The sequence below is a fragment of the Neoarius graeffei genome, chromosome 25 (assembly GCF_027579695.1).
Source record: "Neoarius graeffei isolate fNeoGra1 chromosome 25, fNeoGra1.pri, whole genome shotgun sequence".
Taxonomy (NCBI): domain Eukaryota; kingdom Metazoa; phylum Chordata; class Actinopteri; order Siluriformes; family Ariidae; genus Neoarius; species Neoarius graeffei.
Window position 1 is genome coordinate 6,682,921 of NC_083593.1, and position 26,200 is coordinate 6,709,120.

General features: G+C 41.1%; 1 protein-coding gene across 1 annotated transcript in view; it reads left to right on the top strand.

Annotated features, from left to right (window-relative positions):
• Positions 1 to 26,200, top strand: part of sez6a (seizure related 6 homolog a) — a 228,112-nt gene that overhangs the window by 170,804 nt on the left and 31,108 nt on the right. Inside the window, exons 5-9 of the mRNA XM_060909600.1 lie at positions 9,953 to 10,138; positions 15,639 to 15,807; positions 16,334 to 16,500; positions 17,704 to 17,898; positions 18,031 to 18,169. Of these exons, the coding sequence (XP_060765583.1) occupies positions 9,953 to 10,138; positions 15,639 to 15,807; positions 16,334 to 16,500; positions 17,704 to 17,898; positions 18,031 to 18,169 (856 nt within the window). The remainder of the gene's footprint in view (positions 1 to 9,952; positions 10,139 to 15,638; positions 15,808 to 16,333; positions 16,501 to 17,703; positions 17,899 to 18,030; positions 18,170 to 26,200) is intronic.

The window sequence follows — 26,200 nt, forward strand, 5'->3', positions numbered from 1 at the left end:
TTCTACAGCAAGCATATTATAACATGCTGGCATCTGTTGCCTGCAACCCCACCGGCAACTAATCTGCCCAACCGCGCTTGCTGTGGAGTCATTATTAGTAATTGCGAGACAATCAGGCTTTATGGGCCGCAAAGCACCGTGACTTACTGAAGAAATGGAGACAGCAAGCGCCTGTTATTTAATTCTCGAGAGATTGGGTGAACATTAAGGCTCGCCTCCGGCACCCGTCTCACCATGCATGCGCCTGTGCTCAGATAGGGCTTAATAAAGATAAAATGATAATAACCTGCCTGAGAGGGGGCTGAGCGTTGAGCGTGAACCTTTGTGAATGGCTCAGGGCATCTGGATGGATGCACGCACTTAGTGCCGTCTCTCTAACGGCTCCGTCATTATCAGGAAGAGGCCAGTACAGGCCATGGCTCTACCTATCTGTGTGTTTTAGGAAAGGGAAATGAGCAAGCCCTGTGCTCAGGTCCATAGTATGGACATAAACAATCTGCTCACAAATTAGAAAATTGCCCAAACTGCTGTAACCACTGTAAGTGCACTACTCCTCTTCAATTGGCCAGGACCAGCATCCATTTGGCTATTAGCAGAGACACAAACACAGCCCATAAAAAGCATCACTCGACTGGAATAACATTCCCAGCCATGTAATATACACACTTTCAGCTTGTTGCTGTCTGTTGTCCTTATTAAGTTTGATTGGCTCACGAGAGCTCCTCCTGATTCCGAACCTCTTCTTGGCAGGGAGATGAGTTAGAAGCTGAAATCGCCTCCTGAAGTGTACTCTCTCTTAATGCGTGGTGTCGGGTGTGCAGTGGGTTATGAAAACCTCCGTCTTTAATGTTGATTTGCCACGCAGCCGTGAGGAGAGAGCAGAGTTTAAGAAGCACTGATTATGCCATTCCAGTGGGGGTTGAGATGTTTTATGCATCAACCGCCTAATTCCACACTGCTCGCTCGTCTGCACGTACTGCTCCTGCTGCGAATCTTCGCTGTAGGACACAATGGAGACTGTCTGAGAATTGCAATGAAATTTATCATCAGCTCATAGTAGAGTACAGTGAGCCAAACCGCACAGGGTTTTAACATGGGGGGGATAGAGTCCAAAAAGCCAGGGAGGTAATGTCTAATTAGGGCTTCAATTTCAAGCTTATTAATAATTAGTAGTATTTATTCATGCTTCACCCTGGATGGGTTGCCAGACTATTGCGAGTGACCATGGAAACACACATTCACACACTCATTTATACCTGAGGGCAGTTTAGAGTCGCTGATACACTTTTCACATGTTTTTGGGAGGAAACTGAAGAACCTGGAAGACCTAAGGTGACAAGGTTTTTTTTTTTCCAAATGTATTGTGTAACATCACATTCATGCATTTAGTAGATGCTCTTATCCAGAGCGACGTACAACATACCCAGAGCAGTCGGGGGTTAGGTACCTTGCTCAGGGGCACTTCAGTCATTCCTGCTAGTCCAGGGAATCGAACCAGCAACCTTTTGGTCCCAAAGCTGCTTCTCTAATCGTTAGGCCATGGCTTCCCCCACAAGTTACTACTATCACTACCACAAGTGACTACTGTGAGGCTACAAACTGCACCACATTGTTGTTGTTGTTATGTGGCCATGGAATACCAATTGTGCAACTTGAGTCCACTATATGACCATAAGTATGTGGACACCTAACCATTACATGCGTATGTGCGCTTTCCCGAAACTGTTCCCACAAAATTTGCAGCACACAATTGTCGAGAACGTCTCTGCATGCTGTAGCATGAAGGTTTCTCTTCACTGGAATTAAGAAGCCCAAACCTGTTCCAGCATGACAATGCCCCTGTGCACAAAGCAAGCTCCATGAAGACATGGTTTGTTAAGGTTGGAGAAGAAGAACTCAACTGGCCTGCACAAAGCCCTGACTTCAACTCCACTGAACATCACTTTTTGATGAACAGGAACACTGTGTGCACCGAGCCTTCTCAACCAAACTCCTGACTTTACTATTGCTCTTGTGGCTGAATGAGGAGACGTTCCCACAGCTATGTTCCAAAATCTAGTGGAAAACTTTCCCAGAAGAGTTGAGGCTGTTACAGCAGTAAAGAGGGGACTAACTTTGGAATGGGATGTTCACTGAGACACATGGGTATAATGTCCAGCACTCCACATGCTTTTGGATATATAGTGTATGTTTTGGGATCTTGTTGCTTACTTGCTTAGGGTTGTCCATCAACGTCGACAATGACGTTCACAACTATATCTTAAATCCTTATGGTTGTAAATGTTGCCAATGGACCCTCTGATGACACTGAAGACCAAACTCTGAGGTACATCTTCTCCTGCAGATGGAACATGGGATACCTTCACCTGGGCCCAAGGGTACTCTTATGGCCCTTTTCCACTACCCTTTTTCAGCTCACTTCAGCTCACTTCAGCCCGACACGGCTCGCGTTTCGACTACCAAAGAACAGAACGACTCAGCTCGCTTCAGCCCTGCTTAGCCCCTAAAACTCGCACGGTTTTGGAGTGGGGCTGAAGCGAGCCAAACCGAGCTGAGTGAGGCTGGGGGCGTGAGCAGACACTCCCCTGTGCACTGATTGGTGAGGAGGAGTGTCCTCACATGCCCACACATGCCCCGCGAGCACGCTGGGATCTGTAAACACCGTAAACTCGGAAGAAGAAGAATTACGAATTACGAGAATTTCTGAAGCCTTATGCGCCTCGCCTCATCTATACGCTCTTGCCAGTATCTGTTGGCGTTGTCGGTGACAACAAGCCACAGCACCAAGACCAGCAACACTAATGACTCCATGTCCTCCATGTTTATTGTTTACTATTCGGGTCGTGAGACTACCGCTTAAAAGATCACTGATGTCACTGTTTGCGCTGCTTAACGACATCACGTGACGTCCACCCACTTTCGCTAACTCCACCCAATGTGTCCACCCACTTCCAGCCAGCACGGTTCAGCGCGGTTGTAGTCGAAATGCAACTCCAACAGCCCCGCTCAGCTCGACTCAGCCCAACTCAGCACGGCACGGCTCAGCCCGACTCAGCCGCGTTTGTAGTGGAAAAGCGGCATTAGTTATCAATTGTGTCATATGTTATGCCTGGTGTTTCTGGCATCTGTGCAAGCCTCTCTGAAGTGGGCAATGCCTTGGCAAGACATGGTACACCAGCAGGTTCTGTTTGAGGCAAGTTTTTCCAATAGATTAGGTAGAATGTTACACTGTAAGACTGCACTTGAAATTGTCTAGGTATCTCTTCTTTTGCCCACCAGCAGACCGCCGTCCATCCACCAATTTCCCCATAGACAAGTTGCCGTGGAAGTTGAGTATCAGGCATTCTGATCACATGTCCCACACAACGGAGTAGTCTGGAAATGATCATTGCCTCGATGCTGGTGCTTTTGTACTTGATATGTGGCCTCTAGATCATTATTCGGTGGGAACAAGCAAAAATGTTTATTTGCTTTGAGAATTTAATTATGCTAACAGTATATCTACGTCACAATTTCAGTGATTCCTGTATGTTGCTATGTGTCATTCCAAGACTGGAGTCATCTCTATGCTTACGATCCTGTCGCCGCAATGGTCTAATTCACTTGTTTTGTCTGTGTCTTTAGTCATTTTAAAATGACTATATGTTCCAAGCTCCATATTGAACCAAGGACCCTGGAGCTACGAGATGGCAATGTTAACCAATGCATGACTGCACCACATAGTGCTATATTAAATAATATTTACAGAACAGGCCTAGACAAGTGACTGTTTTTTCCATCCAAAAAAGTATCGGTGATCCTCTGTGGTTACGTCGATTCTGAAGCTCTAAATGGTCCAGTCAGTACTAGACATTTAATCAGAGCCAGTCATAGTTGATGCAAGTTGATGCAGAGTGTCAGAAAATAAACAGAAACAAAATTAGAGAGGACCACTTCAGAAGAAAGAATTGAACTTGCTCACAGATTAAGAATGATTCAAGTCAATAATGGTAGAATGGTGCTTACAATCAGACAAACGGGGGGGAAAAATCTAGTCTACATTAGCTTTTTAATGGGGTGGTGGTATAATGGTTAGCACGGTCGCCTCACAGCAAGAAGGTTCCGGGTTCGAACCCAGCGGCCGGCGAGGGCCTTTCTGTGTGGAGTTTGCATGTTTTCCCCGTGTCTGCGTGGGTTTCCTCCGGGTGCTCCGGTTTCCCCCACAGTCCAAAGACATGCAGTTAGGCTAATGTGGGGCAGCCTTGCGCTGAGGTGCCCTTAAGCAAGGTACCTAACCCCTGACTGCTCCCCAGGCGCTGTGTGTGGCTGCCCACTGCTCTGGGTGTGTGTGCATGTGTTCACTGCTTCAGATGGGTTAAATGCAGAGGATGAATTTCACTGTGCTTGAAGTGTGCATGTGACAAATAAGGTTTCTTCTTCTTCTTAACCTCGCGGTCTATCATAAGAGCTAACATGTTAGTTCCAGAAACTTCCCGAAAATCTCATCTCATCTCATTATCTCTAGCCGCTTTATCCTGTTCTACAGGGTCGCAGGCAAGCTGGAGCCTATCCCAGCTGACTACGGGCGAAAGGCGGGGTACACCCTGGACAAGTCGCCAGGTCATCACAGGGCTGACACATAGACAAACAACCATTCACATTCACACCTACGGTCAATTTAGAGTCACCAGTTAACCTAACCTGCATGTCTTTGGACTGTGGGGGAAACTGGAGCACCCGGAGGAAACCCACGCGGACACGGGGAGAACATGCAAACTCCACACAGAAAGGCCCTCGCCGGCCACGGGGCTCGAACCCGGACCTTCTTGCTGTGAGGCGACAGCGCTAACCACCACACCACCATGCCGCCCCCTTCCCGAAAGTGTTGGAGAATATTTTCTATCGATATGTTTGTACACTGATTCAGACCATTTTTAAAGCAGTAAACACGTACACCTATTTGTTGAGACGTTACACAGACTTGCTCATTTTCATGCTAACTCAACAGGAGTCCATCATTTAACTGACTCTTTATTATTTAATTCTGCATCACCACTGTCAAATTAGGTTTCTCATCTTGTTGCCCTCAATCACATTTGTCCTGGCAGTCAATTACGTTACACTCTGACAATTTATTGAGCACCGATGGGTTTTTTACAATGCTAGCCTGTGTGCTAGCCTGCTTCTGGTGGATACTAGCCAACCGAAACATAACAATAACAATCTGCACTATTCACTTGAGATAAATGATCTCCTGAGAAACAATAAGCATCTCAGATAAGCATTCCTGACATCTGAATTATTTCCCCATGACCTCCCTCAGGAGAAAAAAAGAGCAAGATTAGAATTAGCATTTAATTTTACAAGATGCTCTGGTGGCAATTACTTGTTCTCCTTGGTTCATATGAGACTCTGAGGACGTTGAATTGATAATGGATGATAAAAAGCGAGCTGGATACTTGACAGGATTTCTGACGAGATTTTTGTGTGTGTCACATTTTTTTCTTCACTGCTAGTTGGCTAACATGAGCTAATTTGGCAAGATTTCTGAAAGGATTATTAAATGACATTCATAAAACTTAATCACTTTGACATTTAATGATAGATAGCTGATTATTTGCTAATGTAGCAGGATTGTTTCGAGCATTTTAGGCCATGTTAATAACTTCACTGCTAATCCTAGCTAGGCTAGCAAACTTGAAACTGAGAGGATTTTCAAAAGTCACCTGTTCAAAATACTGTATCTTTGCCAATTCTAACTAGCTGGACGACTTGACGAGTTCTGAGAGGATTATTAAGTCATATGCACAAATGATCTTGTGTAAACATGACGTTCATGCTAGCTATCTGGGTAACATATGCTTATAACAGGTTCCAGGATGATGTAGGAGCTAAAACCTTGACCATTTCCCTTACAAAAAAGAAGTTTATTCAAGTATGTTTCTAGTATACTTCTTTTAAACTAAAAATAAAAGAGTATGCTTTCATTTTACTTTTTATTTACTTATCAGAGATATACTTAATAAAGTTATACATAAGTATACTTGGCTTATACTGAAAAGTATAGAGAAAAGTCAAAGTATATTAAGCCTATACTTAAAGTGCATATCACGGGTAAATTCAGGAGCAAGATCAATGTAATTCTCCTATTTTATATTAAACTTTGGTCAAATATCTGTCACATTTTGCATTTTGTGCAATTTTTTTACCTTGCGCAATACCAGAAAAATTCATTTGAAATCAAGTCATTTGAGGCGAATTGGTCCGCCTCTGAAAAAACTTGGCATTTGGATTTCCCGGGAAACATTGATTTTCGTGACGTCGCGTGCAGGACGCCTCCATTTTGAGCTAATTTATTGCCGTGCCATGTAGATGTGTTGTTGGCTGGTGCAGCAACACGACAGAAGGTGGATTTACGTTGCATTCATGGCCTAAGAATGTTCAAACTGCAAAGATTTGGATGTGTTTTGTGAGAAGTTCACGAGCACATTGGGCGCTGACGAAGTGGTCTTTCCTCTGCTCTGCACATTTTACTGAAGACTCGTACAAGACCTCTGATCTGTTGAGGAGCTTTGGCTATAAGCCCGTATTGAAAGAGGGTGCAGTACCAACAATTAAAGGAAAAGAAAACTACAAGAAAAGGAAAGTAAGTTCAGTTGCACCAGTTCTCCCGGAGTGTGAGCCGAGGGTTGTGCTAAAACCCGGGACAGGACGGGACATCGCTTGGGCAGTGACCTCCCCGCGGTTGTTGCTAAAACCAGTGACATCCCGTCCCGGGTTTTAGTAATTGCCTGAGCCGAGCATTAATGGTGGAGTACTCAGTATGGAGAAAATGGAGAATGAGTGGACCAGCCGTCTGATTTCTCCGCTGGATACGCTCGCCTCAGCAGCAGTATCTCATCCTTGCATGGAAGAAGCAAACGAACGGAGAACTGAACGAACAACTGAAAGTCAGATTGTTTCAAAATGATCGGCCACAAGGTCGGCCTTCAAGAAGCGAGAACACAGACGGGTACGCGCCGACTCTCATTTGGATATAAAACAACAACACTTGTTGTTTACCTGCATTTAGATTAATATACGTAACTTGTATTGTGTGTTTAAGTTACCGGTATAAGATTATTTCATTTGCTTCAGGATGTGATTGTCTCAGTTCATCTGATTATTTAATTAGCCTTTTATGTTTTATCAGTGAAAATGCATGCATGTACGTGTATGTTGCATAAGTTATAACACCCATCCTGTTTTAATGAGAGTCAGCCCACAATCAATGAAGTCAAATCAGTCTTAGTTGAGTAAGTCAGTAACGGTATTTCTTACTTTCACCAAAAATTTTTATTTATATGACTTTGGTCTATAGCTGTCAAAGGCCTCAGCCTTAAAACTGATTCCTGCTGTGACGTCACGCACTCAGGGCTGGCTGGCTCAGCGGGGCAGCTCCAGTGCCAACTTTGTGGTCGGTTTTAACTCTCAAAAAAATTTTTTTTTTTTATTCCCATTTATGCAGCATACAAGAGTCAAGGATGGAGATACTATCCACTCAGAAATGTATTTAAAAATAAAGGTTCTGCGCTGTAGCGTAGTTTGGGGGGGGGCATCGGCGCCAAAAACCCAGGGCCTCACCACTAGGGGGGGCCCCTGCCAATCACCGGACGTGCTGGTCAAACTTTATTTACACTATGTGCCTGCGCCGGTGGCGTCTACACATAACGTGGAATATGGTTATATAATTATTCTATTTTCTGTGACGAGACAGCTTATATCAAGGTAAGACACACTAGGCCTACTGGCACTGACATAGGCTTATGGCTTGTTTATGCGTACCCTCCAGATTCTGAAGTTGCCCCTGCGCAGTGGTCCATGCTGCTCAGGATTCTAATGCTATGGTTACTCAAACAAAGAATTAATCTGCTAGCTGAGTTGTGGTGTGGTGATGGTACGGTTTTCTTAGCAGTGTTAAAACAAGTATGAGGCGGTTTAAATCCGGCGCACGTAAAAGGAGAGAAAGATTAGAGGAGCAACAGAGGAGAGATGCTGTGACTTCTAGCTGTGCTCCACTGACGAGATATTTTCGCCAGGCTACGGTTGATGCTACACCTGAGGTGAACGAGACAGGCGGATGTGCTGGTACTAGCACTGTGGAAAATGATATTTTGCCACTGGTTTGTACTTGTTTGCAATGCGCAGTTCCAGTGCGCTACGCAGTGCTGCAGAGTTCGAATGATATAATCACCCAGAGCGAGCTGTATGATTTATAATTGATGTGAAATAAAATTAAAGCCTGTTAGTTTGCACTTATTGTCATGCGTGAGTCTGTTGCTGAAGATTATGGTCGCATTTTCGAAATTGTAAAAATGCCTTTATCGCCGGTATTTTATTAGGCTATAGCCTAAGATATGGGTAGGGGGGCCTCTGAAACATCTACCGCCCCCCCTGTCACAATACCCAAGCTACGCCCCTGGTTCTGCGTATCTCCTTTAAGTTGTCTACTGGTAGTGTGCATGAGGTAAGGGTTCGGGCTAGAAAACTAATAGTGCACCTAGAAGGGTAATTGCAGTATACTTCAAAACTAAAAAGTGGACTAGATGTATATAACCAGTAACTAATAGTATATTTCCAATATGCTATAAAGTATACTTTTATAAACTTAAAAGTGGACTGGAAGTGTGAAACGAGTAAACCAATAGTACATTTCCAGTATACTATAAAGTATAATTTAGTAAACTAAAAAGTGGACTAGAAGTATAAAACAAGTAAACTCCTAGTATATTTCCAGTATACGATGAAGTATGCTTTTGTAAACTAAAGAGTGGACGACAAGTATAGAACTAGTAAACTATTAGTATATAAGCTTTCTTGCGGTATACTTGCAGTACAAAATAAAAAATACTAGTTGTATACTCAAAGTTTACTTCTCTTAGACTTAAAGTATACTTTTTATAAACTAAAAGTGGGCCAATTTAGTCCCAAGAAGTATTAGATTAGTTTACTTACAAGTATACTGTAAGTACATTGATATCAGTATACTTGGTACACAAAAGTATACTTAAGGAAATATACTTTAACTTAATAAAATTAACTTGAAGTATACTTCTTTTTGATAAGGGTTGTGAGATAGACTCATACAGACACAACACTAACGTTGACAGACCTCTGCTCTAGATATGTCTAGGATGAAAGAATGTGGTGTAAAAGAGATTTTATTCAGCATATTTCTTTCCATCGGAATGACCCAAAGTAGACAAGGGGATGGATTTATTTGTCCCTCATGCTATAGCGACTGACTCTTGCGCTGTCAAGCTAGCCATGGCGAGAGAGATTGGTCCTGCATTACAGCTGCTATTATATCCGAGGTCATATCTCTCCATCATCTACATCACCTCGTGTTCATCGGCCCATGCTAGACGTCTCAAGAAATCTCATCTTGGCACATGCTCAGTGACATTGGAAATGGTCTGAGCCATTCATCTTAACACACGGTATTTACACAGGCCTGTCTGACTGGCTCTGAGACCAGACACGGGTGCTTAGATATAGCCAGTACACTTGGCCCCAGCCTTCAGATCTGACTCTGCAGGAAAACAATACTCACACACGCTCATAACATGTTTTGTTCCCTTATATCTTTCTTTTGACCTCTTGCTTAAAGAATATTTGTTCTTCAGCACATGATGGACATGTTGCTCTCAGGACACAGAGATTTAATGGGGATTCACAGAGAAACGTAGACCAATTAGTCTCCATTCTCCCCAAATAGCCCCACTGCACACATTATGCTGTATTAGTGTGTAACAGGATCATAATTCTCGCTGACCTTTTCCTGTTAGCGCTGGCTTGAGCAAGCTTAATTATGATAGGTAATCGTTATATTGCATAACACTGACATTAAACGACCATGGAGATTTAAAAGGCAGTTAAATGCCAATATTTATGACCCTCTTTTTTTTTTTTCCTTGCTGTGCTTTTCTGTCAGCCTTTGTTTTGAGCTGTGGTTTCCCACAAGCTCTCGCTAATGGTGAGGTGACTGTGAGCAGTCTCCATGTTGGAGGAGAGGCCTATTTCTTCTGTCTAACTGGATACCAGCTTCATGGCGTGTCGTCTCTGACCTGCCGCAACGCCACCATGCCATACTGGAGTGGCAAAGAGCCCAAATGTGTAGGTAAGGAACTGCCATGGCGTTAATCATCACTAATGCATACTGTGTGTGTTTATTTTACTTGAAAAGTACAAGAGGATAAATTCCTTTTGTCTGGAATGTTGGTGTATCTTTGAGTTCATAACTACAATACTATTTATCCCTTGGAGCAAAAAAAAAAAAAAAAAATTTGAACTTAAAATTATCGCTCAATATTGAGTAACAGTGTTGAGTTTTTGTTAGCATAGAATTCGCAAATACAAAAAATGTGGTTAGCTGGTATCCATGCTAATGGCATGAGGACGTTAAGGACGTTCTACTGATATTTACTTCAAGTGCATTTTTAAATTAATAATTTGCTTTCAGTCTGTAATCTGTGCAGCAGGAATGTTCTTTCAAAGTACCGTCATCAGTAGTAGATATCACAACATAACAGCCCTTAGCAAAAAGTAGCATACTTAAAGTTCATTTGAACATTTCAAGTTTATAAAAGTATACTTTAAAGTTCATTTTAAGTTTGCAAAAGTACACTTTAAAGTATACAACAAGTACACTCATCTATATACTATCAATGTACTTGGTATATCCCTCTCGTATGCTTAAAGTATACCACAAGTACACTTATCGATATACTGCCATTGTACTAGTTATATACTTCGAGTCCCTATTTTTAGTTTATTATTGTATACTTTAAGTATACTGTTATAAACGTTGGTTATTTCACTAGTTTACTTGTTAAGTTTGCTTGAGCTTACTATTTATATACTGGAAATATACTCCTTAAAGTATTCTTAAAGTTTACTCATACTGTATGTACACAAGAGTGTGATGCATTTACAAAATCACAAGACAGAATGTTGAAAACAAGTTTGATATATTTTCAAACATTTCAAAAACAAAGACCTATGAAATCAAGTCCTTCCTTACTGGAGAAAATGAAAGGAAAAAGTGCACATTTGCATGTAAAAATGTAAACATAATGGTCTCTTGATCAATAAAGTCAAGTCAAAAGTTTTTCTGTTTTTGTGTATGATTTTAAGGTACATAAAGATAATGCAATTGAGCACACATACTATATAAAGTTTTAAACTCCAGCATTATATTAATATATAAATTAAATGTTAAGCATGAGTCAATGACTTGACCTTATTATGCACTTGGAGCAAGATATACTAAGTATTAGTACTTTGTGGCAGAAAAACGTAAAAAGTATACTAAAGTATAAGTTTTCGTATTAAAGTGTCAAGTCAAGTCAACTTTATTGTCAAATATGCTATACATGCTCGACATACAGCACAGATGAAATTTCAGTCCTCTCTGACCCACGGTGCAAACAGGCAATGCAATAAATAAAAATAAAAATAGAATAATTGAAAAAACAAACAAACAAACAATATAACCAGTATAAACACTCTAGATAGGAACTAGACATAGACTAAACACTCAGACAAGCAATATAAGCAGTATAAATAAACAGTATAAACACTAGATAAGAAGAACTAGACATAGACTAAACACTCAGACAATATAAACAGTGTAAACACTAGACAAGAACTAGACAAAGACTAAACACTCAACAGACAATATAAACAGTATAAACACTCTAGATATGAACTAGACGTAGACTAAACACTCATACATACACACACACACACACACACACACACACACATATATATATTAGTGCTGTCAAAAATGTCGCGTTATTAACGTGTTAACTTGACTCAATTTTAACGGCGATAATTTTTTTATCGCGAGATTAACGCTCTGTGACATGATGTAGGTTTTTTGTAAGCTTTTGAAACTGCCAGGAACTTGGAACAGAGAGAGACTTTGCTTAGAAAAACGATAGCAGCTAGACTGTAATGCCACGCCCCGCACAGCCAGAGTCCTCTGCCCTCCCCCCAAAGAACCAGCGCGGGCACCTCGTGCTGCCGCGCCTCGGGACGAAGAGCCACGGTGCTCGGCTTAGGTTTCGTTTTCCCATCGGCGGCTCCAGCCCGACTTTGCAGTGGCTGTGACAAGATGTGTTATACGGAGCCGTAGTAACTCGCCCCCTCACTTTTAATTACCCAAGCGCACGCCTTAACGCAAAGTGTGCGCACGGGTTATAACTGATGCGTGCGCATTAATATCTCGTGCACACGCCTTATAAGTCATTCCCATGCTTTGTTATTTTTTTATTCACCATGTCCCCTCTACGGCTCCGTAGTGTTATGCTCTGCAGTAAAAAAAAACACATTGGTACAAAGCAAGCCCATTCACTTTTTTATGCTGATAAGAGAATTACAATGGTTTTTCATGTGACAAAAATGTGCGATTAAATTGCGATTAATCGCGAGTTAACTATGACAGTCATGACATTAATCGCGATTAAATATTTTAATCGCTTGACAGCACTAATATATATATATATATATATATGAGTGATTCCACGCTTATGGGTACTGAAATGGGGACATGAACTTATTTTTAAAAATTCACCTAAAACCATTTCTTTTTTTTACCGTCAGGTCACAAAACATGTAATCTTTAATGAATGATATGTTAAAAGATAACTTTAATTTTCTGAGATGTAATAAAAACATATTTATATGCCAAAGTCAGAACATAACAGAAGTGTTGTGGACATATATATTCTCAATTTTAACAATGTAGAATTACTTTTTGAAACATAGGAAGGTGATGTTTTAGCAAATATAATTAATAAACGTGTAGTAGAATAAACATACACATTCTTTCAATAAGATTAACATGGTATAGAGCTAGATTGTAATTAATTTGTAACAGACGCGAGATGGACAATCGTAACAGAAGTAATGTAACCGACATCATTTTGGAACTCATAGGCTTGACTTTGGCATATAAATATGTTTTTATTACATCTCAGAAAATTAAAGTTATCTTTTAACATATCATTCATTAAAGATTACATGTTTTGTGACCTGATGGTAAAAAAAGAAATGGTTTTAGGTGAATAAGTTCATGTCCCCATTTCAGTACCCATAAGCGTGGAATCACTCATATATATATACACACGAGTATATATATATATATATATATATATATATATATATATATATATATATATATATACACATAAATTGGTTTAAATAAACAAACAGTCAAGGGCACTTGAGGTATAGCAGGTAAACATTGAAATAAGCAGTATAAACAAACTAGCAGCTGTTAAGATGAGGTATAAGTGTAAGTCTTAGTATTAATGTACTTAGTCTTAGACTTTTGTTTATACTTTTCAGTATAAGCCAAGTATACTTCACTATACTATTCTTAAGTATATAAAATATAGTTTATAAAAAGTCAACTTCAAGTATACTTCCTCAGTTTTAGTAAAAAATAAGTATACTCATAGTACACTTGAATAAACTTCTTTTTGCTAAGGGAGAAATAAAGAAAAAACACCAGTGAAAAATTTGACAGGAACTACGAAAGTAATAATCATAAAACGACATATTTTTACAGCTAATGCTCGCTTGATATTAGCTACCACGACAGGATTGCACAGAGGTCAAATTAATAGATGTTAATAATCTTTACTGCTAATGCTACCTGGCAAACTCGAGCTAGCTTGACTCTCAGAGGATTTTTGAAGGCATTTTAATTTTTATTTTAAATGTTGAAAATTCTACTGCTCATTTCACCGAGCTGACGAACACACAAGTTAAGCTGACAAGATTTCTCAGAGGAATCCTTACAAATGTCTGTAAATCTTCCTGGCTGATGCTAGCTAGCTGGTGAATATATGCTAATATGCTAACACCAGGCTTTTGAAGTTATATTCATACATTTTGTATCACTTTCATTGCTAATCTTAGCTAGCTGAGAACTATTAGTTAACATAGCTAGTTTGTTGAGATGACTTTAGGTCAGATTAATATGTTAATCATCTTCAATGCTAAACTATGTTAAGCTAGCAGGAAAACTTTAGTTAGCTTGGCACTGAGAGGATTTTTAAGTCATTTTAATACACATTTAGTCGCTGGGGAATGAGAGATTAATTGTCAAGAAGTTATATTTATAAACGATGACTGGTGATGTCCCGAATGATCGCTGCTAGCAAATATAAGCTAACAACAAGGTTTTTGAGAGGAATTTGAAGTCATAAAGATGCATTTATGTCATTTTCATTGCTAAAGCCAACTAACTGGCTAACTTGACTGAATTCCAGAGAGTATAAATAAATCATCACTGAAAACGTAGTCAATAAATAGATGATGATTGAGCTGAGCCGTAGTGTTGCATCATTGTTGCTTCACACGGGCAGTTTTATAAAGCCATAACTCATGATTGATTATCTTTTGTCTGGATAAATGACCCTTCATAAATCTCTGTTCTTCGGGCCATCTGTTAAGGTGTTCATTCATCGTCTTGGTGTCAGCGTCGGTAATAAAGATTAATTGTAGTCTTAATGTATTTGCAACAAACCACTGAAAGCAGTAACTGGATATGTTAGGATGATTTTTTTTTTTAACCCATACAGTACTGTGCAAAAGTTTTAGGCGCCCTTTTTGTCCCCCCCATACAGACTGTTATCGATTTCTATTTTATGACTTGTACATTATCGAGTCAGTCCAAAAACATTTTAGCGTTCCGAACGTTTGTTTGTTTGTTTGTTTTCCAGCACAAAACTAAATGTTACAGGGAAAAAAAAGTTTGTATCTGAGCAGCATATTCCATAAGAGAGCACTTTTTAGATTAAAAAAGAAAACATAATGAAGGCTACTGGGTTTTGGTGCAAAATGAAGACGCGAGTGTGACAGTCAAAGTGTCCAGAAGAACTGTGGCTGGTTCTGTAAGATGCTCAGTAAAACCTACAGCTCATTTCCGCATAAAACTGACCTCACTCTACCTGAGACTACTATTTTTTTTTTTAAAGCAAAAGGTCGTCTCACACCAAATATTGACTTTGTTTCATTTATTATGGCTTACTGATTACTGTTTATAGTATTTTTTTTAATCTCATCTCATCTCGTTATCTCTAGCCGCTTTATCCTGTTCTACAGGGTCGCAGGCAAGCTGGAGCCTATCCCAGCTGACTACGGGCGAAAGGCGGGGTTCACCCTGGACAAGTCGCCAGGTCATCACAGGGCTGACACATAGACACAGACAACCATTCACACTCACACTCACACCTACGGTCAATTTAGAGTCACCAGTTAACCTAACCTGCATGTCTTTGGACTGTGGGGGAAACCGGAGCACCCGGAGGAAACCCACGCAGACACGGGGAGAACATGCAGACTCCACACAGAAAGGCCCTCGCCGGCCACGGGGCTCGAACCCGGACCTTCTTGCTGTGAGGCGACAGCGCTAACCACTACACCACCGTGCCACCCATGGACAAATCTTTACCTGTCTTTCTAACTCCCACACCTCATCTTGTTTTCTTATTAATCCTGTCATGGCTCTGTTTTTGGACATTTTTAGCAATCTATTGCTTGGTAACGTCTTCTCACTTTTGCCACTCTCTTCTCCTACTTATACTCTTTGTCTCTGAGAACAGCTTCTTGTGGAGGGATGCTTAAAAATGCCACTCTGGGCCGCATTATCTCTCCTGGTTTTCCGGGCAACTACAGCAACAACCTCACATGTCACTGGGTGCTGGAGGCCCCTGAGGGCCACAGGCTGCATGTACATTTTGAGAAAGTCGCTCTGGCTGAGGATGATGACAGGTAATGTGTGTGTGTGTGTGTGTGTGTAATTGCAGAATTCCTATATTTCATTTGATTAATTACACGCCGGATCCCAACAGAGCCCCACACTCAGATACAGGGTGCATTCTACTAACGCAAGGGTACAGCCCTAAATCTCAATAACATGCCTCAAACCTTTCTGCATTCCCATCTGTGGAATCCACAGCGGTCTGCATTCGGCATTCAGCGTAATTAAGAGCATCCCTCCCATGCAAATTAATCATGCAACTATGGAGGCCGTAGCAGAAAGTACGGGAGAGAGGAAATTTAATTACATTTTCAGACTGTCTCGAGGCAGAGCTAACAAATGGCTCTTTAATGAATCCGCTCCACTGCGGAGCCCAGCGAGATGCTACCTCCGTAGATGAGACTGAAAAACATGAAAAAGCCAACTTAAAAGCCTCAGTGCACTTTTGATCTTTCTTTTTCATTGTCACTCACAATTGCGACGATGCCTCAGACCAATCTGTGCTTTGTGGCTTTTTTGTTTTGTTTTTTTGCACAGGCTGCTAATCAAAAACGGGAACAACATCGACTCGCCTCCTGTGTACGATTCTTATGAAGTGGAATATCTTCCCAACGAGGGGGTAGTGAGCACGGGGAGGCACCTGTTTATCGAATTCACCACAGACGAGACGGGTACCTGCACTGGTGCTGCAATACGATACGAAGGTACTAACTGTTCTTTACTATCTAACTTACACAGTTATGATCACTCACTATCCCGGACTAGTGATATTTATTCATTTGCTGTATGCTTTTCACAATCCAAGCACGGAGTCCAACAGTGGCAATTTTGGGATTTTACCTCATAACTGTGAATAGAGCAGAAACTTAAACACTGTCACAAAAATTCCATATTTGAACCAATAAAACCACTCAATCCCAGTTTGTTAATTCAGGTGAACTCGAGACAAGAAGCAGTCATTTTACCCTGAATGATACCACCAGTACCTCCGTATCTGTGAATACGTCTTTTCTCAGTATTTTTATCCAGAAATACTGAACTATTTCTGCGATCAGTTTACACAACCCCTCTCAGCTCATTGCTTTAAAAGTAGAATATTACGCGACTAAAGTATGCAACAGCGAGCTTAAAGGGTTAATCCTAGTGGTCTGTTCAGTGCTGAGCAAATTATTGAATATCTTTTTTCACTGAGAACAGAAGTAGTCTGAGAATATTATTAAATTAATATATTCATTTAACATGCACAGTATCAAATTAATGTTGAAAAAATATTTTGGGATTTTTAGCATGCACTTTGAGACAGTTTTGGTCATTTTTAAAAGTGGCACATCGACTTTTATTTATTTTTATTTATTTTTTTTTCAGGATCCATGTTTTGTAATTTTTAGTGTTTTGTAATATCTATTTTTAGAACATTTTTAGTCTAGCAGACTTATTATACACCAATAGTATTTTTAAAAAATAAATTAAATAAATAATAATTAATCAATAAAAAATAAATTAATTAACTAAAAAAAAAAGTATTATCCACTATTACTTTTTTGTCATTTTTAATATCCATTTTTAAAAAATAATTTCATTATTTTTAATATACGCTTTTGGTAAATCTCTCGGCACATTTTAGGACACATTTTAACTTTTAGTATCTGTTCGCGTTTTTAGTATCAACATTGAGATTTTCTTTTTTCAGTCTATTAGATATGCACGTTGAGAAATTTTAAATACTGAACATTTTGAATCCGCTTTTCGGACCAGCATGGTGGTGTAGTGTTTAGCACTGTCGCCTCACAGCAGGAAGGTTCTGGGTTCGAATCTCATGGCTGACTGGGGCCTTTCTGTGTGGAGTTTGCATGCTGTCCATGTGTGTGGAGTGTGAGGTCACGATTGAAGTGTGTGTGTTTTCTCAGCTTTTGCCCAGGGCACGTGCTACAAGCCTTTTGTGAAATACGGCAACTTCTCCAGCAGTGACGTGTCGTTTGGAGTGGGCACGGTGGTGGAGTTCTCCTGCGAGCCGGGCTACACGCTGGAGCAGGGCTCTGTCACTATCGAGTGTGTGGACTCTGAGAACCCACAGTGGAATGAGACTGAGCCGGCTTGCCGTGGTGAGTGAACACTGACACAGCTGCGTGTGTCTGTGTATTCAGCCTTTCAGTAACTGACACGCTTAAATAAACCCGAATACAACAGTAACCTTTCCATTGGTGGGTGTGTGTGTGTGTGTGTGTGTGTGGCAGCTGTGTGCAGTGGAGAGATCACAGATTCAGCAGGAGTGGTGCTCTCGCCGAACTGGCCTGAAGCCTATGACAAAGGGCAGGACTGCATCTGGGGCATTCACGTGGAGGAAGACAAGAGAATCCTGCTGGATGTTCAAGTGTGAGTCAATGAGTGGCTCAGAAATATACTGAACTTCACGCCACTTTCTTTCTGCACTTTTATTATGTGAGCTGTCGGCTTTTTGTTTCGTTTACAGAGGCTGTAACACACATCACAGGATCAGCTGGAGTTGTGTGTGTGTGTGTGTGTGTGTGTGTGTGTGTGTGTGTGTGTGTGTGTGTGTGTGTGTGTGTGTGAGAATGTTTCCCATTTGCCAGAATTTGTCCTGGCATTAAGGACACTTGCGCTATTCTCTCATTAATTCTACACTAATTGATGTATTAGATGGGTTTTTATTAGCGTGTGTGTGTGTTAACAGTATTACTACGTTCGCTGATATTTTCATGCCCGAATTACACCAATTACAAGACAATGACTTGGCATTTCTACTTTGGCATGAGTTGTTTCGTACCCAGCACCAAAATGGATACCAGTTTGAGCGGATATGTAAATTGAGTCTTTCACTGGTTTGTTAAAAGATGGAAAGCTACAGATACAAGCGGAAAATGTAACTACATAAGGAATAAAACAATCCAGGGCATGTCGTTATAGGAAATTAATCAACCACTGGTTGACGTGATGCAGCCAGATACATCAAGCAGAGAGTATCATAATTTGTCTTAAACCACAGTAATTTATCAAATAGTTTACTTTTTAAATTTGTTATTGAACAACATTGCAGGCTTTTTACCCATAGTTACATTTGATGATGTGGAATGTCTACGAGACAACTTTCTAGCAGCTATAAACAGTCATTCCTTCACCAGATTCTTTTTTTCTCTCTTTTAATAAAAGAGTTAATGAGACAAAAAGCCCTGCAGCTTGCCGTGTTATAGCCTGTAAGTGATACTGGAGACTCCTTCCACAAATAATAAATATATTAAAATTCTACTTACAGAAAACTTCAGCATATGAATGATTATATTTTTCTTTGTTAAAAACACTTTTTAAAAAAAAAAAAAAGTTTTCTTATTAACCTTGGGTTGTGCTGCTCGTCAGCCATACAAGTCCCTGTGAATGAGTTGTTACTATGGAAACGATAACATGACCTTTAAGGCAGTGGCGGCTGGTAGTCTTTCAAACAGGGGAGGCTGGTCGGTTACGATATTTCCAGATTTTAAAAGAAAAAAGAAAAAACACATCAATTTTGCCCATACTCTTGATCATTATTGAAAGCAGCTCTTTGTCAGGAACCTCAGCAGTAACAGCAGAGTGTTCTGGAATAGGCACGAGCACTGACCTTGGGGAGCCAAACATAGAGCTGGGTGCCACACATTTCATTCAATGACACTTTCCCTATATTTTACTTATTTTGACTGAGAAATGTTTTATTGACAATTTTGATAACCCTTCACTTTTAATCCAGGTCTGTAGTGTGAAATGTTCTCGGCTGTGTTTTTGTTTAAAAATGTTTTCCAAATTGTAGCTGTGTTTAATTCATATCCAGAAAAATATATATTCCAATATAATATACTCAGCATAAACATTTTAAATAGATTCTATATTTTTGGTCCATCCATGACATATTACTAAAGTAGCCTATTTACTGTTGTTGATGTGGGTCACTTGCTGTTAGCCAATTCACTTTCTCGTACCAGGAGAGCTGAAAGGAACGAGTATTATTCCCTACCTTTTTCACCAAGTCAATTTGAGGCGTTGGTCTACCCTGCTCTTTAATTTTAATTTTTTCCTCGAAAGGAAGACTGGCAAATGGCTTCACCAAAATTAAATCAGCAATGCTTGGCATCCGTGCGCAGCTTTCTTGCTAGCTGACTAGCCCCCTCAAGTTCAAGTTCAGTCACTCAAATAAACGAAATTTCTGGAACTAAGATAGCAAACTTGACAACACTATATTTACACTTTATTTACAATGAAAATATATACAAACTAAAAAAGCTGGTAGAAACCGTATGTAATGAATGAAATCGAAATGTAAGCTGATCTCTTACAATACACCACAGCACTTGCGAATCCGCATGGGACTGAACTGAAATTCACCGCTGCCTGTCTATAGTTGAAACGAGCTGTCAATCAAAGAAAATATCCGGCCGCTTTCACCAATCACCAGTCTCCTCGCGGAAAGCTTTGCCATGTCCCTCCCACTGTGAGGCTGGGACTCCGTGGGCGGGCGTTTTCGCACTATTTGTCCAATAACCGTCTTGCATTTTGATATTGAAAAGCGCATAGCTCCCAAATGCCATTGAAGTCCACTGAGGCTGGGCTGCATCGCGCTGTCACGAGAGGGAAAAACTCACGCACACATTAGGCGAACTGGGGAAAGTTATAACGGAATGATTTCGCACTGTAGTGGGGTTGAGCACATATATTTCTATGATTCTGGATCTGAAATAGCAATGTTATAAGGTCGGCTATAACATAAGCCTAGCGCAATTCATCCTACATGATGTTCGTCATTTTTAGAGGAGGCTGAGCCTCCCTCGTTGTCTTAGAGCAATCGCCCGTGCTTTAAGGAGCTGATACCCTTATTACTGCAGGTATCTTTACACATTTTGTGCGTTCAGCCCTACGGTTCAGCTGTCCTGAACTCGCTATTGGTTTTCTCTGCTCCACAGCAGTGTGTGATTGCACAAGGAGCAATTAGTCACTGGAACAAGACGTACAGAGCTTTAAGGAACCACCCACACTCACATATACAGCCCAGTGACCGCACGCTGTGAGATCATTAAAGCTGCTGAAAATTCACCAACATCTGAGCTCTATTTTTGAATCTAATGACTAAGAGCAGGCGAAGAAATCGGTCGAAAAAAATGCTCAAATGCGTGTTTCGCGTGTTCACATTGGGCATGTACTGAATACCAATCTCAGGCTGTGGGGGGTTTTTTGGTTTGGTTTTGGTTTGTTTTGAATAGATGATCGTGATTATGTTGAAAAATCCCAATGTCAAATGTAAACTAGTAATATAATTTCTAGCAGCCAGTTAAGTGTTAAAGCTGTACTGCCTTTCAGATTTTTCAAGTGTAGGTCATAAAAAGAATTTTCCCGACACCCAATTTATTTTTGTTTAGTGGACTGAAAGCTACTGAATTCGAATCACAGACTTCCAATTTTATTAATTTTTTTAAGTCGAACAATTAATGAATTTATCTCCACGTGGCCCTAAATTCTCCACTATTTTTTCCTGCTTCACCATGACCCAATACAAGATACTACGTCATGCATCGCGTGTTGGGCTTTCCCTGTTTGCGCAAGGCATTGTGGGATACACATTTGAAACAGGAGAGAAAAATGGAGGACGTAAGTGTGCGAATGGAACATGAAAGACCGACTACAGTAACGGAAAGCCAGAAGAAAAGACGTTATGTTATATACGAAGGAAAGGAAACGCAGGACCAAACTAATAAATATCGGCGGTCAGCGAGCACCTCGGTGTGATCAGCTGTTCGTTTAGCGACAGAATGATGGAACTGTCAGTGCACGGTCAAAAGTAAACCTGCGCATGCGCGTACACACACACGGACTTCCTCTGTCTGCTTGACTGCGCGAAGCGAGCGATTTCATGCACATTATTTGCTTTAATCCCTTCAAATTAAATAACTTCCCAGCCACAGAATGGCCTGGGTTTTTTTTTTTTAAGATATTACAAAAATAAACATATTTCACAATGACCAAATTTCAGAAGAAACTAAATTTCACAGATTTTATGAAATCAAAGGCCGTCTACTTTTAACGTTTCCAACAAACGTGTACATTTCCATACGATACAGCTAATAACTCAACTGACCAATCCGATACATCATCAGATCCCTGATTTTGGTGGAAGGATACTGTATATATTCAAGCTGGGTTTTTTTACCTTGGTTTTAGGAATTGTAGCCTACTTTTAAAAATGTTGTTACATAAAAGCTAGCACAACTAGAAGCTACATGGCAAGAGTCGCTGAACTCGATTGGTTTAACTCCTTGAACTACTTACTTTAAGCTCCTTGATGCAGTGACCCAAAGCGTCTGACTGTTCTGACCTAAATCTTCAAAATAGTCTGGACTGTTTGCTTAAAACGTCCTCATTTGGATTCATTTTCTGTACTCATTACTTCAAAATGGTGGGAGTGTGGAGGCCAGCGCGAGTGTGTTGTACTGAAAGCTGTCGGAGGACTCCATCTGGAAGGGCAATATGTTCATGAATGGCCGTGTTCATTAGGTGTGCACAATTACAACGGCACCGCATTCTGGATCTCTGCATTTCTCTCTAATGAACACACTGATTCTCGGCGCTCGTGTCATTAGCACTGACTGAGTGATTTTTGAAAGTCAGGAGAAACTAAAAATAAATCGACTAAATATAAATTGCCAATATATCACATTATGTTGTGCTTAAGTTTGTCCCATAGTGCCAAACTATACAAGAGTTTTCGTTTCTCAAAGCGTCCTGTCGGATCTTGGGGGAAATTTTTGAAATGGAGTCAGAGGCAGCACACACTTACCCCTTTTCCACCAAATCAGTTCCAGGGCTGGTTCGGGGTCAGTGCTGGTGCTGGTTCACAACTCATTCAACTTGCGAGCCAGCTGAGAACCAGTTTGCTTTTCCATAGCTCGCGGTACTAAGCGGAGCCACGTCATTACGTCGCTGTATACGTCAGTTACGTCACTACGTTTGCATAAACCTTGGCGCGAATATCGAAGCAAAAACAACACGGAAGAAGCAGCAGCAGCAACAACAATAATAATAATAATGGATGACTTCGCGTTTGTACAGCTGCTGCTTCTCGTCGCTTAAAAATGGCGATCTTTCGCGGTCTTGTTATTGTTGTTGGTCTTAACAACTCCGCCCCCCCGCTGACATAAGCGGTTCTTTCCTCTGGCCCAGCAGAGAGTTGGTGCTAGCCTGGAACCGGTTTTTCTGGCCCCAGAGCCAGTTCTTTGTCAGTGGAAACAGAAAACCCGGTTCCAAACTAAGCACTGGCCCGGAACCAGCCCTGGAACTGCTTTGGTGGAAAAGGGGCAACTGATGACATCACATGGTAGTCATGGTTTCTGGTTCAGATCACAATAAAACATACGCAGTGTGCACCCATGTAAGGTTAAAACGGAGAGCAAATCTTAGAGGCGTGTCACTCAGTGGCACATCTGTCACTGATAGGCTGCTTGAATCTATAGTCTGGGCTAGAAAGAAATCAGCCCCAGGCTTGTTCAGTTACGTGTATGTTTTTTGGTTTGGTTGGTTAGTGGTTATCATAAAAATCCAAAATAATCCATCGTCAGACATTTGCTCACAGGAGAATAACCTAGAAAACATGAAGTATTTTATTAGTATGTTTTTATCTTTAAAGGAGAACTGAAGTCATTTTTAAACTTGCTTTATTCCTTAATGAACGTGTTATTCAATTACATTTTCGGTTTTAGTAACCTTATATCGTGACTCGTATTGGCAACTAATTGCAATTAAATATACTCAGCAAAAATAAAAACTTGACACATTATTTTTCAAATAGTGTTTAGAAACTTTTCTTGAAAGAGTTCTTGTTGTGATTATGGTTAAATGCATTGTCAAGGGCATTACGTCACACATTCATTCTACTGGTCGGGCCTACGTAGCACGTGCAAGAGCACTGCACGCTAAAATCATGTTTCTACGTGACACAAGTGATGTGACCTATTGATACACGTGCAATTGATCTCATGGTACCAGAGTAGAGTGTCATCTCAGAAAAACAAGGTTTTATGGTTAATTATTCGTTAATTTGCAATGCCACGACTGTCAAACATTCACTGTGAACGTACCATTGGCATGCTGAATACAGGAACATCCGTCACTGACGTTGCGAGGGTTATGGGATGCAGTCGACAGACCATCCATAATCTCCAGACACGTCTCCATCAAACTAGCACCACAGCCGACCGCCCCCGTCCTGGTCGACCACGTGTGATGTCACACGCAGAAGACCGACAGATTGTCTTACGTCATTTGCGTAATCGGTTTGTCACTGCCACATCCACTGGGAATGAATTGTTTGGAGGTCGAGTGACTGCCCAAACCATTCGAAATCGCCTGCGCTCTGCTCTGCATTAAGTTGTGACCCACAGTTTTTGATCATGGACATTGTCGTCGCATTTCCGGTGGAACCGATTCCATGACCAACATGATCTGTATGCTATAGCATCTTTAATGACAAGATAATTGAATACAATCGTTATTTCAAACCTATTTTCCAAAATGTTCAAATTATTGACTTTGAAACGAGTGTAAAGTTTTTATTTTTGTTGAGTTTATTATACTTATTGGCCTATTCGGTTTTTAGCCGTGTTGAATTTAGTTCATTTGGTCCACGGCAGGCGTCGCTTATCCGCGCGATCTTCACGAGACTTGTGCGAGACTTCAAAACGTGAAGTGTCAGCGCTGCCATTTTGAAAACTGTTTTCCAAACGAAATATTGCATGAAAACGAGTTTAAATGACGATTACCGCCTACTGTTTTCAAGCTTTCCTGATTGCTCTCAAAACAAACAAAACTTCCGGCTTGATCACGTCAGCATTCGAAAGAGGCCGCGCGCGTCTTTTGACAATGTTGGCAGATGTCGGTCGCTTTGATTTCCGCTGTACGTTTTACTTCCGTCCTACGATGTCTCGCACAGGTCTCAACGAATCTCGTTTACGGCCATTGCTTTGACATACGGACCGATATATTACAGAGCGTATTTCAAACACTCATAACTTGCTACAGCAGCGACAAAATAGCGATCAAAAATGCATTCCGATATTTAATAAAATGAGAAATAGAATTTTGATAATAAAAGAATCTGCCTTCAGTTCTCCTTTAAACGACATGGAGGCTTCGCCCTGCTGGCTCATTCCTACCAGCTGTCTCTGGTTGTGCATAAAACATGTTTCTGTAAAAGCAGAATAAGGACCAGCTTCCTTACAGAGTGGGATTTTGGGAAGGGATGGGTGGAAATGTGCGTGCGTGTGTGGGTGGGTTGGTGGATGTATGTGTGTGTTTTGTTGTTTTCATTACAGGGGTGGTCGCCCACTTCTCCCCTCTAATGAGAACGTTCGCGCTCTGCCATTATCATTCGACAGTGTTCGCCAGCTCGCAATTACTCACAACCCGTGTGCATAATGACGGCTGATGAATTGATTTAGAATAAACAGGAGGGCTGGCCCTGTGCTAATTACAACACAGCTCTGTTAAAGCAAGCACGCAGGTGCCGGGATTCACACCTGGCTGGGTTTGAAGGTGGGCCACACGGAGGCTGGTGTAGGCATCCAGGGATGGATGTGGGATGAGTGCAGGCCCTGGCTTATATCTAAACGCAGAGTTAAAAGCTGTACGTATGATGGATCTGTGAAGTTGTAATGCAGCTTCATGGCTCATTATGAGAACAGAGCACATTTATGGACACTTTGGGATTTTTTTTTTTATCCAGCAAAATGTTTTTTTTGGGGGGAGGGTTCTCATAAATTTGTGATTTCTTAATCTTGGAATTTCTAAGTGTTTTTTTTCCTTTTGCAAAATTCATCTCATCTCATCTCATTATCTGTAGCCGCTTTATCCTGTTCTACAGGGTCGCAGGCGAGCTGGAGCCTATCCCAGCTGACTACGGGCGAAAGGCGGGGTACACCCTGGACAAGTCGCCAGGTCATCGCAGGGCTGACACATAGACACAGACAACCATTCACACTCACATTCACACCTACGGTCAATTTAGAGTCACCAGTTAACCTAACCTGCATGTCTTTGGACTGTGGGGGAAACCGGAGCACCCGGAGGAAACCCACGTGGACACGGGGAGAACATGCAAACTCCGCACAGAAGGGCCCTCGCCGGCCACAGGGCTCAAACCCGGACCTTCTTGCTGTGAGGCGACAGCGCTAACCACTACACCACTGTGCCACCCAGCTCCATTTTTTTTTTTTTTAAACCGACAATACCCTGAATACGCCATTGTAGTCTTCAGACCTGATCCTGAAACAGAGATCTCAGGAAGAATGTTGCCGGAATGGATGATACGGAGAGGTGTATATTGAGACGCAAGGCTCCACAAGCTTTTCAGAGGAAATGAAAGAGGCATTTATT